General features: G+C 44.4%; 1 protein-coding gene and 1 non-coding gene across 2 annotated transcripts; both read right to left on the bottom strand.

The window, feature by feature from the left end:
- On the bottom strand, positions 1–7,518 carry LOC100276857 (U3 snoRNP-associated protein-like EMB2271). Its single transcript, NM_001150561.2, has 7 exons — positions 6,955–7,518; positions 5,073–5,409; positions 4,299–4,523; positions 3,207–3,426; positions 2,235–2,410; positions 881–946; positions 1–624 (listed from the first exon to the last, which is right to left on the bottom strand). The coding sequence occupies exons 1-7, from the start codon at positions 7,371–7,373 to the stop codon at positions 529–531; spliced, it is 1,539 nt and encodes a 512-aa protein (NP_001144033.1). The 5' UTR covers positions 7,374–7,518; the 3' UTR covers positions 1–528.
- Positions 1,283–1,400, bottom strand: LOC111589458 (small nucleolar RNA snoR83). Its single transcript, XR_004849876.1, has one exon. It is a non-coding gene; the product is annotated as a small nucleolar RNA snoR83 (small nucleolar RNA).
- Positions 7,519–18,399: the final 10,881 nt, after the last annotated feature.

Below are 18,399 nucleotides of genomic sequence, written 5' to 3'. Positions count from 1 at the left end.
TTAAATTTTAAGTTCTAGTTTATACTAGAAATATAAAGAGGTAGATCCTACGTAATCACCACCCATCGTTTCAGGGACGGCCTCACTGCATTTTATAATGCTTATAAACATCATGCAGCCAAATGGAACTCTTCGTGCGCTCAAGACTTGATCAAAGCAAAAGAGAAATCCACTTCAATAGCTGATGGAGATCTAGTCAATAGAAAAAAAAAAGAATGCCCTCAACCAGGGAAAAAATATGGATCCTCCTTGTTTCATAAATTATTTTTTTTTGTCGCTTCAGAAGGCAGTAGAAGTTACAAAATCGCCTCACAAATTCTCTTGCCACATGTCCGGAGCTCAAAATCATCTGTAGGCTATAGCACCCTCCAAATTCGCATTGCTTGCAGATATCCATTTAGCTTCTCGAAACGGATTTTCCTCTGTGGCGTGGCTGCAAAAGTGCAGGCTGGATGGATGAACGCTCTCCACTGTAATGCCTGTGTGATCTTCATAAACATCTACGGGGCAAGACACCAATCATCTACTCTACAAGTCCTCTTTCTCGTCTTTTAGTCGGATCGGGTGAATTGCAACTCCATTTTGAGCAGATCGGACTCGTCCCCATCTTCCAAGGCGAGGCTCCTGATGGAACAGAGATTTAGTACAAAACTTGAGACTCAAAAATTCACTAAGATCAGTGTTGTGGTGCAATATCCTTCCACATGGTTCAGCTCGTAGAGCATAGCAGAACAAAGAGCTTAAATGCAAAGCATACCTAGCTCATAGGCTCTACTAAAACAAGTTCACATAACATAACGGATCTCCCTCCACGAGAAGGTTCCAACGAAGTCTACAAAGTATCTGGGCAGTAGTAACAAAGGGAGCATCATATACTAACCTGGCCAACACCAGCAACAATAAAACGTCCAGATTTTGCTATGGCGAGAGAATTAACAAATCCATCCTGATGTGACAAAAAAAAATATATATATATATATCAGCGACACGTTGTGAGGTAAAGTACAGTGCTCAACATTCTTTTACATCGTTAGAATGACAAATTAAATTGAGCAAAAGAATGCATTTTAATTATTAATGGTGTTTCTTTCTGCAAGTTTTCAGTTTGTCCAATCATTGACATCATCGGTCACAGCTGCATGGTTGCTTGATCTTCAGTTTAAAGCACCAGTGAGCATTACGGTGAGCAGCAAAGGAAAAATTGTTCTGACTAAAAAAATTGCAGATACAGAGGAATACAAAACATCACCCCACCAAAAACATATGATATGAACAATGCAGTGTTTGTGTGGTGAGTTACTAATAAAGCACCTCCCAGCCAATATCAGCGGAACTCCCAGGGAACACCGATTTTGGCCTCCCATGAATCAGAAGAACAGCTAAGCAAGTTAATCTGGGATTATGAAGGCCATGTATGCAAAAGACATATTGTATAAAATTCATGTTGAAAATTAGTTACTCCCTTCGTTCACCTTTTTTTAGACGTTTCAGCTTTTCTAGATGCATAGCTTTGGTTATGCACTTAGATATAGTATCTAGAAAAGTTAAAACATCTTATAGTTTAAGAGGGAGGTACATCTATACTACTCTATTAAGAAACCTAATGTGAGCACATGGTGCTACTATGGCTTCACCCTCAACACTCTGTCCCACTCCCACCCCATGCCCAGTGCCCCGCTCTCTCAGCTACGCTTGCCCAGCACCCGACCCCACCCGCACCTTAGTGTTTAGAAACAAACGATAATTATATAAAAATAATGCAAAGCGAGCACTCGAACCCACACCCCACTGCTCCAGAAATTTTAGGGGTAACCACCAGACCACACGTACCTTATTGTTTAGAAATAAATAATAATTATATTTGAATAAATATCTCAATATCTATTTATATGATATATAAAAACCGTAGCAAAGCACGTGCAACTGGTTAGTAATAGTATACTTTTGCTATGTGCTACAAACATACTGTAGCAGTGGTCAAAAAGTTGTGTTCTGGAGATAATGTTTGTGTCCAATTGTCCAGAACGTCGCTTATTTATTACTGGAGCGAATATGACCAACATAGAAACTACCACAAGACCTAGATTGATTTAAGAAATCCAATTAATGTCCTTTAATCCAGCACATGTACATGTCAAGTCTCAACAATAGATAGCAAGATGCAAATGCATTGGTCACTTATCCGCAATGTATATAATATTCAAGACTACAATCGAGTAACAAGAGTATCATACCAGTTTCAAATCAAATAATGGCTCGACTCCCTTGGAATCAGGTTTGATAGCCCAGAGACGAACTAAACCATTTCCTGCTCCTGATGCAGCAAGGTCAGAACCTCTTCTAGCAGCAACAGTACCAACCCATGACTGGGCTGCGGACGACACGCTTTCAGGTTTATGTATTCCATTTTCTGCATTTAAATGAAATATAAAGCATCAGGGATGGCAATTTAACCCGAAACCCAACCGGTGCGGGTACCGGTGAAAATTTTGACCCACGGGTGCAACCTGCACCCAACCCAAAGTTTCGCGGGCATGGGTGAGGGTTTCTATTTCAACCCGCGGGTGACCGTACCCGACCCGAAATTTAGTTCATTCTTCATTATGTTAAAAAATGGTTAAGATACAATAGTGATTATTTTGAGTAAGTAACTTAGCTAATGATGAATTATTTGTTTTGTTGCCCTCAACGTGAGAAGGCTTAAAATCCATAGATATAACTCCATTGTTGGTACTTAATTGGTTCAAAGTGTACGGTAAGTAAAAACCCATAGATATAGCTAAGTAAAAACCCTTTGGTGACCCAAAACCCAACGGGTTCGGGTGCGGGTTTGGAATTGCACCCGCGGGTGCGATCGCGAGCGGGTTTAGGTAGACTTCACGGGTGCGATCGCGGGAGGGTTTTTACTCCACCCGTCCCATCGTTGTCTCCATAAAGCAATAAGGATTCCACGGATATAAGGTACAAGTATAGTAGTAAAATCATGAGGCCATCTCCAACAATAGCGTTCATAACACTCAACTGTTTGCAAAGTGAAGTTTGAAATATGGAGTGGATGTGGAGTGGGATAGGATGGCTGTTGTAGATAGCCCGATGCAAATTGATACTAAAACAAGGCCATCTTATTGATAATTGGAGAGTTGATGAAAACAAAACAGACCAGCGAATAGCAAAACTTTGCACTCATAAAGGGGTTGTCATCTTACCTTTAGGTGACTCATCATCGTTGTCAACTGAATTAAGGTCAGTACATGATACTGGATGAGCATTTTTTACTATGAGGATAGGCTTTTTCCTCATTATGCTCCAAAGCTCAATGCTTCCATCATCAGATCCAGACAAAAACTCCTTGTCATCAATAAAGCAGCAGCACTCTAAAGATGTGGCAACAGGAGCACGGAACACTAACTGTGACTCTTCTGGAATCTGTCCAAGAACGAAGAGACTTCAATTCACAGAGTAAACTGCAGTGTCTACAACATGAATCAATCACATCCCCTTATCAAATGATAAATAAATAATTTAAGGATGCTTCTATAAAACAGTGTGCCAATATAGTAGTTAACCCTAGAGGTTTCCTAAATCCTAAATAAAAATAAAAATAAAACTAGAGGCTTGCATCATTCACATACACAAACACAGATTGAAATTATTCTGTGTATAAAAGCAATGACATATACTCGCTCCATTCCAAATTATAGGCCGTTTTGGCGTTTCTAGAATCATAGTGTTTACTATGTATCTAGTCATAGTGTATATCTAGATGCACAACAAAAGCCATGTATCTAGAAAAGCCAAAACAAATTAGTCTGGAATGAAGGGGGTAGTTAATAGTAGAGAATCTACATCAATTCTCATAAACTATTTTGTCATAGCTTTGAAAAGGATAATGCATGTAGCATTGCTTTAGGTGAATCCTCAGCAAAACTCGCAGATAATCATAATTTATACAATAATAAAAACCTCTGAAACAAAACTGTAGCATTTATGCCGGCGTTCAGTAGTGACTAGTCTACTTAAAGCATGTAGTCTCTGAAACAATATCAAAGGAAAATGGAAGAGGTAGGTCATACAGGATGGCACCAGTGTTGCTGCTGTGAGCTACAGGGCTAAGTGCTCTTTTGGCAATGTGTACCATATTGGTATGGAAACAGATTTTTCCATACAATGCCTAATGAAGTAATGATCCCTTATTAGATAACTTCATGTCTTCATCCATTTCACCAGAAGAAAATCTTCTGCCCTAGGACAGCTAGACGACAAACACAGATCACGTATGTACTTAGTTACAACATTACCTTCCAAAGGTGCATTGTACGGTCCCGTGCTACAGTAAGAATCCTCTCTTTACTAAATGCATCCATTGTCAAGATTTCATTCTGATGCCCATATAAACAGTTCATGTATGTTCTATCCTCTGCATTCCACTGCATTATTGAACGATCAAAAGAACCAGAGAATAGCTCTGAAGAGTCTGGCGCAAAAGCAAGACATGATATTGGTCCCCGATGGCCGCTAAATGCCTGCAAAACGAATAATGAAATAACTGCATTATTGAATGGAGTTAGGTAAGTTGAATTGTACAAGTGAATTGCCTACCTTCTCCTAACATCTTTAAGCTTTTGAATTGAACTGTTTAGTGCGCTAGATGTTCAGCATAACTAATGGCTCAAAAAGCATCTCAGCTTAACTATACCTACAGTTTCTTTTATATTCTAAAATTTCTCTTATTGTGATTTCTTCAATGTATATTACATGATAATTGTAGCTCACTGTAGCAAGGTATGTTTTTTTGGCTCAGACTATTATTACACTAATTATATTCTAACCTGGAAGAATTTGTATCTGGTTTCGTTTCACGATATTCAATTTATGATTAGAACTGGGTAATGTTCAGCAGGTACCATACTGCTATATCTAGCAAGACATTTATGAGCATTGATGCATGATGTTCAAAGCAATAAGAAAATGTTACATGGTGCATGGAGAATATGGATATATTTGATCCAAACAAACTGCCTTCCATATATATCTCAAAATTGCAAAGTACAACTCCTGAATTGATATGATACCTGTATGTGCTCCTGTGACCTAATATCCCATAAATGAATGTGACGGTCCAAGCCACCGCTCGCCAAGTAACGACCATCAGAACTGGCAGCTAAAGCCAGCACTTGCTTGCTTCTTTTAGCTGATACTGGCGGTTTAGCGTGATGTGAAACCAACACATCTTCACTTGGCCATATATACTTCTCACATTTCCCAGTTTCAACATCCCAATGCATAATGATTCCATCTTTTGATCCTGAAAACCCCTTATCACTATCCTTGGATAAAGCAACAGCAGTAACAGGTTGCCGGTGCTTCACAAGAACCTTAAAGCCATCCTGAGGGCCTGGTGGTAATACCCTGCAACAATTTCACACAGTTTAGTAATTCGCACTAGTCCAGACACAAAGTTTTCATGGTCATCTGTACACATAGAATTTCAATGTTGAACTTAAATACACATGGGATTCTTTTAATAAGGCTGTTCAGTAAAGATTACAGAATGCATAATGGGTTCAATTAGGACACCATCATTGCTATGATACTAGAGACCATAAACATATTCCATCTCAGTATTGATTCAATACTGTTAGCTTCAGCACCTTCCACTTCAATATATGAATCATATTCTCCAAGAAGTCAAAATGTAGTATCCCTTCGGCCATGTTTCAAGTTTCAACAGAGTTATGTACACTAGCGAAACAGATCCCACCTGTACTAAAATATGATTCAATCATTCAATGCAACCAACAACGCTAAAGAAAGGGGTGGAAATGAACCCTTAGTTCCTCATCATGTAAATAGATTAATGTCAACTAAATTTCTCATCTTTAAATAAAAAAATATTTAAGGCCACTTTCAAGCATTAAAAACGAACACGTAGTGCAAAACACTAGCATCTAGGTGGGAAATGAGGTTATTACTCTATGGTTTCTTGGTAAATTTCAGTACCTCAAAGTATTGAAGCTATCACTTGTTCTATAACTCTATAACCATTACCATGGACCTGCTATAATACAGGCACCTACTTTTTCACTCGTTAGGGGATGTGTATGAACTGTCTGATTTGAATCAAACATGAAATGAAGTGTTTTCCTGCTTCGCTCAACTGTGACTTGTGAGTGCCCCCCCCCCCCACCCACTCCTCAGAACATGGCCACAGCATTCCCACTCCATATTAACAACTCTCAAAACTCCATATTAACAACTCTCAAGGTCCACCGCCCGCTGTTGACGGCACTTTGCTTCACCGGTCAAACTGCCTCCAACAAGTTTCTGCTTCTTTCTAAGGCTAGATCACCCAGTAGCCTGCCAAAACCCTAACCCCTTCCAACCACCGCTCATTGCTGTCATGAGGTGCCATTACCTGAAATTTCACAAATCTCAGGCGCCTGATGTACAGGAGTTGTGTAAAATTAATACAGCAGTGCCACTTTATGTTTAATATAGCATACACAATCCAAAATCAGTGACCAGCACTTTCTTTTAATTAATCCCTGGGCCACAAATGATGTTCCTATTGTTATCGCTGATTTGCACCCCCCCCCCCCCCTCTCCCAAACCCAGTGGCCAGGGTTGCAATGTAATTTGCTTCAAGGTGGATTAACCAGTAGCTAAAGAGCAATCTCCACTACAATCACTACCCTAAACCAAAAGAGGTTATATTCCTCCAATTGTGAAATTACAAATTGTGGTTACTTGCAAACCCCAAATGAGTTACAGAATGGAGGTTCTGCTCCTCCATTTGTGAAATTACGAGCTGTGATTAACTGGTTACTTGCAAACCACAAATGAGCTATTTATGATCGTGAAGCAGGTAAATATACTAAACTCGTGTCACTTCATAAACAGTACATCTGACAAACTACCATTCTGGAGATAACTCGAGGAAAATTTGTTTCTGACCTCGCGGCAATCTCCCGCCGCTTCCTGCCGCTCTCCTCGAGCTGCTTTCTCTGCAGGATCTCCGCCACCCGTCTCCCTCCCGACACGTTCTCATCCTCATCGTCATCCTCCTGCCCCCTCTTAGCGACTTCAGTGACCTTCTTCAGCCACTCCTTCGCTATCCGCATCTTCTTCTCCCCCACCGTTTCCTCGTCCTCATCCTCCTTACCGCCCTCGTCCCCATCCTCATCAAATCCGCGGCCAAGCGCAGCCACGCCGTCGTCGTCGCTGTCCTCGCTCTCTATGTCCTCGTCACGGTCCCCGCGGCGGCGCTTGGGCGCGGACTCGAAGAAGGGGTCGTCGTCCCCTCCGCCGCCACCACGTCGGGAGCCTGGGCGGGGCTTGGGGCGCGAAGCCCGCTTGCGGGAGCGCGGCGCCATGGTGACTGGTGGGGAGCGGGCGCTCACGCTTGGGCTGGGATTTCGGTAGAGGGCGACAAGGTGTTTCGCCGCCGCCGTCGGTGGTGAACACGATAGTTTGGGGGAAGCGACGGGCGGCGGAAAGGCGAGGGTTTAACAGGAGTTGGAGTTGGGGACGGCCGGACGAGGGCTTAACCGATCGGCAGCGGCAAGCCTGACGTTTGGGCCAGATGGGTTGAATACAGTCTGGGCCGAGCTTCTCCCTGAATGTATATTGGGTCGAATTTCTCTTATATTTCGAGATGTTTGGCACTGATCTGGTTCCAGCTTTAACGTCGAGATGATGTGGTGTATATTATAAAGGTTTCAAAAAAATATTTTAAATTTAAATAAAAAACAAAGTGATTTATTAAATGTCTTCTAAAATCTTGCAACTTCAACTTTACGATTTTTAAAGCTTCCAATAATCTATTTTATCAACTTCATCAAATTTTATGAAGTTGAAGCAGTCTCAAATAGGACCTTGATCTATATTTATTAGTCCCTCTTAATAGTTACACCCCGGCCTTCCTCCTAGTTGTGAAATGATGCAAGCTTTAGATAGGTGTAGTTCAGTATGGTCATGAAGTTAGTGTAGCATGGCCTTTCGAGGATGGATTATAGGATCCCAGGAAGTCCACCTCGAACGTCGCTCTGTGCACAAATTCAAGGGATCGCCTGTGATATCCTGGTTCCAGTGGATGGTGATATCCTATTTCAAGGCTTAATATAATTAATAGATTACTCATACAAAACAAAATGCGTCTTCTTTTTTGGAGTCTGTCTCGAAAGAACATAGGGGTTAAACGTGATTTGCCTAGAGCAATCTTGGTATGGGTAACCGACGGGGAAGTTTTCCCGTGCGCACGAGTGAGGACAAAGTGCACACAAAAAGCTCATATTGGTTTGTGGGGATGGTCTATGACCCTAGATGGCTGTCAGGAGTAAGTATCGCCGGTCCGGGAGTGGACGGGGTGTTACAAATGGTATAAGAGCCGATCCTCATGGTTTTCACGGGTGTGTGTGGGCTAGGGGTTCGGGCATATGGCGCATGACGTATGTGGACCCAGAGTGGTCACATGGCATGACATATGACAACACTGAACACACGGCCAAGAGGGGGAGGTTCCTGGCTTGGGGTTGATCGATGAGGATGTCGATTTTCTAAGGGGGTGGATTGTGATATTCTAGTCCAAGGCTTAATAGAATTAATAGAGTACTCATACAAACAACATGCATCTTCTTTTTCAGAAGCCTGCCTCGAAAGAACCTCGGGGTTAAGCGTGCTTGGCCTAGCGCAATCTTGGGATGGGTGACCGACCGGGAAGTTTTCCCGGGTGCGTACGAGTGAGGACACAGTGCACATAAAAGACTCATGTTGGTCTGTGGGGATGGTCTATGATCCTAGAGGGTTGTCAGGAGTAAGTACTGTCGGTCCGAGAATGGACGGGGCGTTACATCGCCAAACGTGACGGGTAGGGTGATCTGCTCGAGGGGTAGGCTTGGTGCCCTGGTATGACGCCATGGAATGGTGCGGGGCTGGGTAACAGCTCGCAATTCCCAGGGTGTCAAATGTCTCAATATATATAATGTTGAGACTGCTTCCTTCGTCCATGAACGCTTTGTAGAGGCGCTTCGAGTCCACGATGAGCTCGATGACGAGAGGGTAGGTCCTAGGATGCGGTACTTTCTAGGGGTTAAGCGTGATTTGCCTAGAGCAATCTTGGTATGGGTAACCGACGGGGAAGTTTTCTCGTGCGCACGAGTGAGGACAAAGTGCACACAAAAGACTCATATTGGTTTGTGGGGATGGTCTATGATCCTAGATGGCTGTCAGGAGTAAGTATCACCGGTCCGGGAGTGGACGGGGTGTTACAAATGGTATAAGAGTCGATCCTCATGGTTTCACGGGCGTGTGTGGGCTAGGGGTTCGAGCATATGGCGCATGACGTATGTGGACCTAGAGTGGTCACATGGCATGACATATGACGACACTGAACACACAGACGTGGCCAAGAGGGGGAGGTTCCTGGCTTGGGGTTGATCGATGAGGATGTCGATTTTCTAAGGGGGTGGATTGTGATATTTTAGTCCAATGCTTAATAGAATTAATAGAGTACTCATACAAACAACATGCATCTTCTTTTTTAGAAGCCTGCCTCGAAAGAACCTTAGGGTTAAGCGTGCTTGGCCTAGCGCAATCTTAGGATGGGTGACCGACCGAGAAGTTTTCCCGGGTGCGTACGAGTGAGGACACAGTGCACACAAAAGACTCATGTTGGTTTATGGGGATGGTCTATGATCCTAGAGGGTTGTCAGGAGTAAGTACTGTCGGTCCGAGAATGGATGGGGTGTTACATCGCCAAACGTGACGGGTAGGGTGATCTGCTTGAGGGGTAGGCTTGGTGCCCTGTGAAAGGGAAATAGGCTAAAACATTTTCCTAATTGATTTTGGTGGTTGAATTGCCCAACACAAATAATTGGACTAACTAGTTTGCTCTAGATTAGAAGTTCTACAGGTGCCAAAGGTTCAACACAAACCAATAAAAAGTCCAAGAAAGGGTTTAAATAAAAAGAGCAAAAGACAACCGAAGGCTGCCCTGGTCTGGCGCACCGGATTGTCCGGTGCACCACCGGACAGTGTCCGGTGCACCACCGGACAGTGTTCAGTGCACTAGGGAGATAAACTCCGAACTTGTCACCTTCGGGAATCTGGGAAGCCTCTCCGCTATAATTCACCGGACTGTCCGGTGCGCCAAGCGGAGTAACGGCTATAGCGCCAACGGTCGACTGCAAAAGTGAACAGTGCCGACTGCGCGCGTAGAGTCAGAGCAGGCGCCAGATGGCGCACCGGACAGTGAACAGGACCTGTCCGGTGCACCACCGGACTGTCCGGTGGCCCCACTTGTCAGAGCTCCAACGGTCGAACCCTAACGGTTGGGTGATGTGGCTGGCGCACCGGACACTGTCCGGTGCGCCCTTCGACAGTAGCCTTCCCCAACAGCAACTTTGGTGGTTGGGGCTATAAATACCCCCCAACCACCACACTTTATTGCATCCAAGTTTTCAGACATTCCACCCAATACAAGAGCTAGTGCATTCAATACAAGACACAAATAGAGTGAATCAAAATCTCTCCAAAGTCCCAATTCTACTCATAGCATTAGTGACTAGAAGAGAGAGTTTTGTTGTGTTCTTTTGAGCTCTTGCGCTTGGATCGCTTTTCTTCTTCATCTGTTCTTGTTCCCAAGTTCTTTGTAATCAAAGCAAGAGACACCAATTATGTGGTGGTCCTTGTAGGGACTTAGTGTCCCAATTGATTGAGAAGAGAAGCTCACTCGGTCTAAGTGACCGTTTGAGAGAGGGAAAGGATTGAAAGAGACCCGGTCTTTGTGACCACCTCAACGGGGAGTAGGTTTGCAAGAACTGAACCTCGGTAAAACAAATCACCGTGTCATCCACCTTATTTGCTTATGATTTGTTTTTCGCCCTCTCTTTCGGACTCGACTTTGTTTCTAACGCTAACCCCATCTTGTAGTTGTGCTTTAAGTTTGTAAATTTTAGATTTGCCTATTCACCCCCCTCTAGGCGACTTTCAATTGGTATCAAAGCCCGGTACTTCATTAGAGTCTAACCGCTCGAAGTTATGTCGGGAGCTCACGCCAAGAAGGAGATGGTGACCGGCGAGAAGCCTGCCACAAGCCACGGGAAAGCTCCATCGGGAGAGTCCGGCAACAAGAAGAGGGAGGAATCACCTCCCCACGTCAAGTCGCACCGGAGTGGCGACAAGAAGAAGAAAATGAAGAAAGTGGTCTACTACGAGACTGATTCTTCGTCGCCTTCCACCTCCGGCTCCGACACGCCGTCCGTCACTTCTAAGCGCCATGAGTGCAAGAAGTTTAGTAAGATCCCCCTACGCTATCCTCGCATTTCCAAACACACTCCTGTACTTTCCGTCCCACTAGGCAAACCACCGGTTTTTGACGGTGAAGATTATTGTATGTGGAGTGATAAAATGAGGCACCATCTAACCTCACTCCACGCTAGCATTTGGGACATTGTTGAGTTTGGTGCACAGGAACCATCTGTGGGGGATGAAGGCTATGACTCGGACGAGGTAGCCCAAATCCGGCACTTCAACTCCCAAGCCACTACTATACTCCTCGCCTCTCTAAGTCGAGAGGAGTATAATAAGGTGCAAGGGTTGAAGAGTGCCAAAGAAATTTGGGACGTACTCAAGACCGCGCATGAGGGAGACGAGGTGACCAAGATCACCAAGCGAGAGACGATTGAGGGGGAGCTCGGTCGCTTCATGCTTCATCAAGGGGAGGAGCCACAAGCGATGTACAACCGGCTCAAGACCTTGGTGAACCAAGTGCGCAACCTCGGGAGCACCAAATGGGATGACCATGAAATGGTCAAGGTTATTCTTAGATCACTCATTTTTCTTAACCCTACTCAAGTTCAATTAATTCGTGGTGATCCTAAATATAAACTAATGTCTCCCGAGAAAGTGATAGGAAAGTTTGTGAGCTTTGAGCTAATGATCAAAGGCTCCAAATGAAAGGGAAATAGGCTTACACCTTTTCCTAAATTGATTTTGGTGGTTGAATTGCCCAACTCAAATAATTGGACTAACTAGTTTGCTCTAGTCTATAAGTTTTACAGGTGCCAAAGGTTCACAACAAGCCAATAAAAAGACCAAAGATGGGTTCAAATAAAGAGAGCTAAAGACATCCCAAAAGGCACTCTGGTCTAGCGCACCGGACTGTCCGGTGTGCCACCGGACAGTGTCCGGTGCACCAGGGATCTTGACGCTGAACTTGCTACCTTCGGGAAAATGGGAGGCCGCTCCGCTATAATTCATCGAACTGTCCGGTGAAGCACCGGACAGTGTCTGGTGTCACACCGGACTGTCCGGTGTGCCAGCGTAGCAACGGCTACTTCGCACCAACGGTCGACTACAACCTCATTAAATGCGCTACAGTGCGCGCCAGAGTCAGAGCACGCGTAGAAGGGACACCGGATAGTCTACAGGACCTGTCCGGTGCACCACCGGACAGCCCAGAGGTCCCACCAGTCAGAGCTCCAACGGTCAGAACCCAACGGCCGACTGACGTGGCTGGCGCATCGGACAGTGTCCTTGGCGCACCGGACTGTCCGGTGCGCCATGCGACAGACAGCCTCCCAACTGCCACTTTTGTTGGTTGGGGCTATAAATACCCCAACCACCCCACCATTCATTGCATCCAAGTTTTCCAACTTCCTACACCTTACAAGAGCTATAACATTCAATACAAGACACACCAAAGAGATCAAATTCTCTCCCAAGTCCATAGTTCATTCCAAATCAAATAGTGACTAGTGAGAGAGTGACTTGTGTTCATTTGAGCTCTTGCGCTTGGATTGCTTCTTTTTCTCATTCTTTCTTGTGATCAACTCAATTGTAACCGAGGCAAGAGACACCAATTGTGTGGTGGTCCTTGCGGGGACTTTGTGTCCCGTTTGATTGAGAAGAGAAGCTCACTCGGTCTAAGTGACCGTTTGAGAGAGGGAAAGGGTTGAAAGAGACCCGGTCTTTGTGACCACCTCAACGGGGAGTAGGTTTGCCAAAACCGAACCTCGGTAAAACAAATCCTTGTGTCTTACTCTTTATTTGTTTGCGATTTGCTCTTCACCCTCTTTCTCGGACTCGTTCATATTTCTAACGCTAACCCGACTTGTAGTTGTGCTTAAGTTTATAAATTTCAGATTCGCCCTTTTCACCCCCCCTCTAGGCGACTTTCAATTGGTATCAGAGCCCGATGCTTCATTAGAGCCTAACCGCTCGAAGTGATGTCGGGAGCATCCACCAAGAGGGAGATCGGGACCGGCGAGAAGCCCACCACAAGCCATGGGAAGGCTCCATCCGGGGAGTCCACCAACAAGGTGAAGGGATCCCCTTCACACAACAAGTCGCATCGGAGCGGTGACAAGAAGAAGAAGATGAAGAAGGTGGTCTACTACGAGACCGACTCTTCGTCGCCATCCACCTCCGGCTCCGACACGCCGTCTGTAACTTCTAAGCGCCATGAGCGCAAGAAGTTTATTAAGATCCCCCTACGCTACCCTCGCATTTCCAAACATACTCCATTACTTTCCGTCCCATTAGGCAAACCACCTATGTTTGATGGTGAAGATTATAATATGTGGAGTGATAAAATGAGGCATCATCTAACCTCACTCCACACTAGCATTTGGGATGTTGTTGAGATTGGAGTACAGGTACCATCACCGGGGGATGAAGACTATGATTCGGACGAGGTCACCCAAATCTGACACTTCAACTCTCAAGCCACCACTATACTCCTCGCCTCTCTAAGTCGAGAGGAGTATAACAAGGTGCAAGGATTAAAGAGCGCCAAGGAGATTTGGGACGTGCTCAAGACCACGCACGAAGGAGATGAGGTGACTAAAATCACCAAGCGTGAGACGATAGAGGGGGAGCTCGGTCGGTTCTGACTCAACCAAGGCGAGGACCCACAAGCCATGTACAACCGCTTGAAGACCTTGGTGAATCAAGTGCGCAACCTCAGGAGCACCAAATGGGATGACCATGAGATGGTCAAGGTTATTCTAAGATCCCTCGTTTTCCTTAACCCTACGCAAGTTCAATTAATTCGAGGTGATCCTAGATACACGCTAATGCCTCCCGAGGAGGTCATAGGTAAATTTGTGAGCTTTGAGCTAATGATCAAAGGCTCCAAAAAGATCATCGAGCAAGGCAACTCCTCCACGCCCAAAGTACAACCCATTGCATTCAAAGCAACGGAGGAGAAGAAAGAAGATTCTACTCCAAGTAGAATCCCCATCGATGCCTCCAAGCTCGACAATGAAGAGATGGCGCTCATCATCAAGAGCTTCCGTCAAATCCTCAAACAAAGGAAGGGGAAAGATTACAAGCCCCGTTCCAAGAAGGTGTGCTACAAGTGTGGTAAGCCCGGTCATTTCATTGCTAAATGTCCATTATCTAGTGATAGTGATAGGGGCGACGACAAGAAGGGTAAGAGGAGAGAAAAGAAGAGATACTACAAGAAGAAGGGCGGCGATGCCCATGTGTGCCGCGAGTAGGACTTCGACGAGAGCTCCATCGACTCCTCCTCCGACGAGGACGCCGCCAACATCGCCGTCACCAAGGGCCTCCTCTTCCCCAACATCGGCCACAAGTGCCTCATGGCAAAGGACGGCAAAAGGAAGAAGGTAAAATCAAAATCCTCCACTAAATATGCATCCTCTAGTGATGAAGATAATTCTAGTGATGAGGAGGATAATCTGCGCACCCTTTTTGCCAACCTAAACATGCAACAAAAAGAAAAAATTAAATGAATTAATTAGTGCTATTCATGAGAAGGATGAACTCTTGGATTCTCAAGAGGACTTCCTAATTAAAGAAAACAAGAAGCATGTTAAGGTTAAGAATGCTTATGCTCTAGAAGTAGAAAAATGTGAAAAATTATCTAGTGAGCTAAGCACTTGTCATGATATTATTGCCAACCTTAGAAATGAAAATGCTAAATTAATTGCTAAGGTTGATTCTAATGTTAATGATGATTCAGATTCCAATCTTAGAGATGATAATGTTAGTTTACTTGCTAAGATTGAAGAATTGAATGTGTTGGGACTTGTTCTCAAATGCTATGAATTAAGAACAAGGCAACATGAAATGTTAAATATTAATGCCCTTCGTCCGCTTGAAGCATTATCTCCTCGAGGATTTAATGAACTTCGGACGAAGACCATGAGTAGAATATCACGAAGGTCGTACCTTCATGATTAAACTTACTAAATAATATGAAATAAAACATAAAACACTAAAGATAAATGTATCAGAAATAGGCAACATCATTCACATGTTTTATTATATTATTATAAAATGTCAGAACATAGTGTTTAAGTACATTTATACCTTTGCCTTGATAGATAATAATTCCCGAGCAATGCGTTTGCAATTACAGGAATGCGTGAACAGTAAAGGAATACTGTTCACTATTTATAGACACAGGACACAGCCTGTAAGGAATTACAATCATGCCCCTTATAAAAGTTTACAATAATGACTCAGACCCTTATGGGCTAAAAGGTCATTCTATCTTTAAGTCGGTTCGATCCTTCGTCTTCGGACATGCTATAACACCGAAGCTTCATGAATGGTAGCTTCGGACATCATGTATAAGCAGCTTTAGCCGAAGCAGCTTTCTCCCTTCTAAACTTGTACTGCTCACAAGCTTCAGCTCCATCTATGTTATGGATTGCTTTTGAGTCTGTCCAATTTCCTTCGGCCCTTCTGGCAGCTTCCTGGCTTCCATGAATGGCAATAGGTCCTTGGTCCGAAGGTATCTTCATGCAAAGGTATGCTGGATGAAGAATTGCTTCGAAGGCATTGAGAGTACCACGACCAATGATTGCATTGTAAGGGTATTCCATGTCAACAATATCAAACACAACTTGTTCAGTCCTTGTGTTGTTAATGATAGTCGCCTAGAGGGGGGGTGAATAGGGCGAAACTGAAATTTACAAATATAAACACAACTACAAGCCGGGTTAGCGTTAGAAATATAAACGAGTCCGCGAGAGAGGGTGGAAAAGCAAATCGCAAGCAAATAAGAAGTGTGACACGCGGATTTGTTTTACCGAGGTTCGGTTTTCGCAAACCTACTCCCCGTTGAGGAGGCCACAAAGGCCGGGTCTCTTTCAACCCTTCCCTCTCTCAAACGGTCCCTTGAACCGAGTGAGCTTCTCTTCTCAAATCACTTGGGAATCAAACTTCCCGCAAGGGCCACCACACGATTGGTGCCTCTTGCCTCAATTACAAGTGAGTGTTTGATCACAAGAAAGAATGCGAAAGAAAAGAAGCGATCCAAGCGCAAGAGCTCAAATGAACACTACAAATCACTCTCTCTAATCACTAATGCTTTGTGTGGAGTTGGGAGAGGATTTGATCTCTTTTGGTGTGCTTTGCAATGAATGCTAGCTCTTGTATAGTGGTTGGAAGCTGGAAAACTTGGATGCAATGAATGGTGGGGTGGTTGGGGTATTTATAGCCCCAACCACCAAAAGTGGCCGTTGGAAGGCTGTCTGTTCGATGGCACACCGGACAGTCCGGTGCCCCCTGCCACGTCATCACTGCCGTTGGATTCTGACCGTTGGAGCTTCTGACTTGTGGGCCCGCCTGGGTGTCCGGTGCACACCGGACATGTACTGTTTGCTGTCCGGTGTGCCAGTATGGGCGCGCCTGACTTCTGCGCGCGCTGCGCGCGCATTTAATGCGCCGCAGGTAGCCGTTGGCGTCGACTAGCCGTTGCTCTGGAGTCACACCGGACAGTCCGGTGAATTATAGCGAACTAGCCGTTGAAGTTTCCCGACGCTGGCGAGTTCCTGAGGCTGATCTTCCTTGGCGCACCGGACACTGTCCGGTGTACACCGGACAGTCCGGTGAATTATAGCGGAGTCGCCTTAAGAAATTCCCGAAGGTGGCGAGTTTGCGTTGGAGTCCTCTGGTGCACCGGACATGTCCGGTGGTGCACCGGACAGTCCGGTGCGTCAGACCAGAGGTGCCTTCGGTTGGCCCTTTGCTCCTTTGTTGAATCCAAAACTTGATCTTTATATTGGCTGAGTGTGAACCTTTTACACCTGTATAATCTATACACTTGGGCAAACTAGTTAGTCCAATTATTTGTGTTGGGCAATTCAACCACCAAAATTAATTAGGGACTAGGTGTAAGCCTAATTCCCTTTCAATCTCCCCCTTTTTGGTGATTGATGCCAACACAAACCAAAGCAAATATAGAAGTGCATAATTGAGTTAGTTTGCATAATGTAAGTGCAAAGGTTGCTTGGAATTGAGCCAATATAAATACTTACAAGATATGCATGGATTGTTTCTTTCTTAAATAACATTTTGGACCACGCTTGCACCACATGTTTTGTTTTTGCAAACTATTTTGTAAATCCTTTTCAAAGTTCTTTTGCAAATAGTCAAAGGCAAATGAATAAGATTTTGTAAAGCATTTTCAAGATTTGAAATTTTCTCCCCCTGTTTCAAATGCTTCTCCTTTGACTAAACAAAACTCCCCCTAAATGAAATCCTCCTCTTAGTGTTCAAGAGGGTTTTGATATATCATTTTGAAATACTACTTTCTCCCCCTTTTTAACATAATAGGAAAATCAATTGATAATATTCAACACTAAGTTTTTGAAATTGGTGGTGGTGCGGTCCTTTTGCTTTGGGCTCATATTTTCTCCCCCTTTGGCATGAATCGCCAAAAACGGAATCATTAGAGCCCTCGAAGTGTTTTCTTCCTCTTTGGTCATAAATGAGTGAGTTAAGATTATACCAAAGACGAAGTCCGGTCCTTTTGCCTTGGGCTCTTACTTTCTCCCCAAAGACAAAGTCCTTTTCTTGGTGCTCATGCTTTCTCCCCCAAGAATGGAGAGAGACTTGGAGCGTCGGCGAGGGATGAGTTACGGAGTGGAAGCCTTTGTCTTCGCCGAAGACTCCAATTCCCTTTCAATATACCTATGACTTGGTTTGAAGTGGACTTGAAAACACATTAGTCATAGCATATGATCAAAGGTATATAAATGAGCTATGTGTGCAATCTAGCAAAAGAAATTTCGCGAATCAAGAATATTGAGCTCATGCCTAAGTTTGTTAAAAGATTGTTCATCAAGAGGCTTGGTAAAGATATCGGCTAATTGGTCTTTAGTATTAATGTAAGAAATCTCGATATCTCCTTTTTGTTGGTGATCCCTCAAAAAGTGATACCGAATGGCTATGTGCTTAGTGCGGCTATGCTCGACGGGATTGTCGGCCATCTTGATTGCACTCTCATTATCACATAGCAAAGGGACTTTGGTTAATTTGTAACCATAGTCCCGCAGGGTTTGCCTCATCCAAAGCAATTGCGCGCAACAATGACCTGCGGCAATGTACTCAGCTTCGGCGGTGGAAAGAGCGACCGAATTTTGC

This window comes from Zea mays, chromosome 5 (genome assembly GCF_902167145.1).
Source record: "Zea mays cultivar B73 chromosome 5, Zm-B73-REFERENCE-NAM-5.0, whole genome shotgun sequence".
Classification (NCBI taxonomy): Eukaryota; Viridiplantae; Streptophyta; class Magnoliopsida; order Poales; family Poaceae; genus Zea; species Zea mays.
Note: the sequence above shows the minus strand (reverse complement) of the source record. Positions and strands in the feature narration are given on the sequence as shown.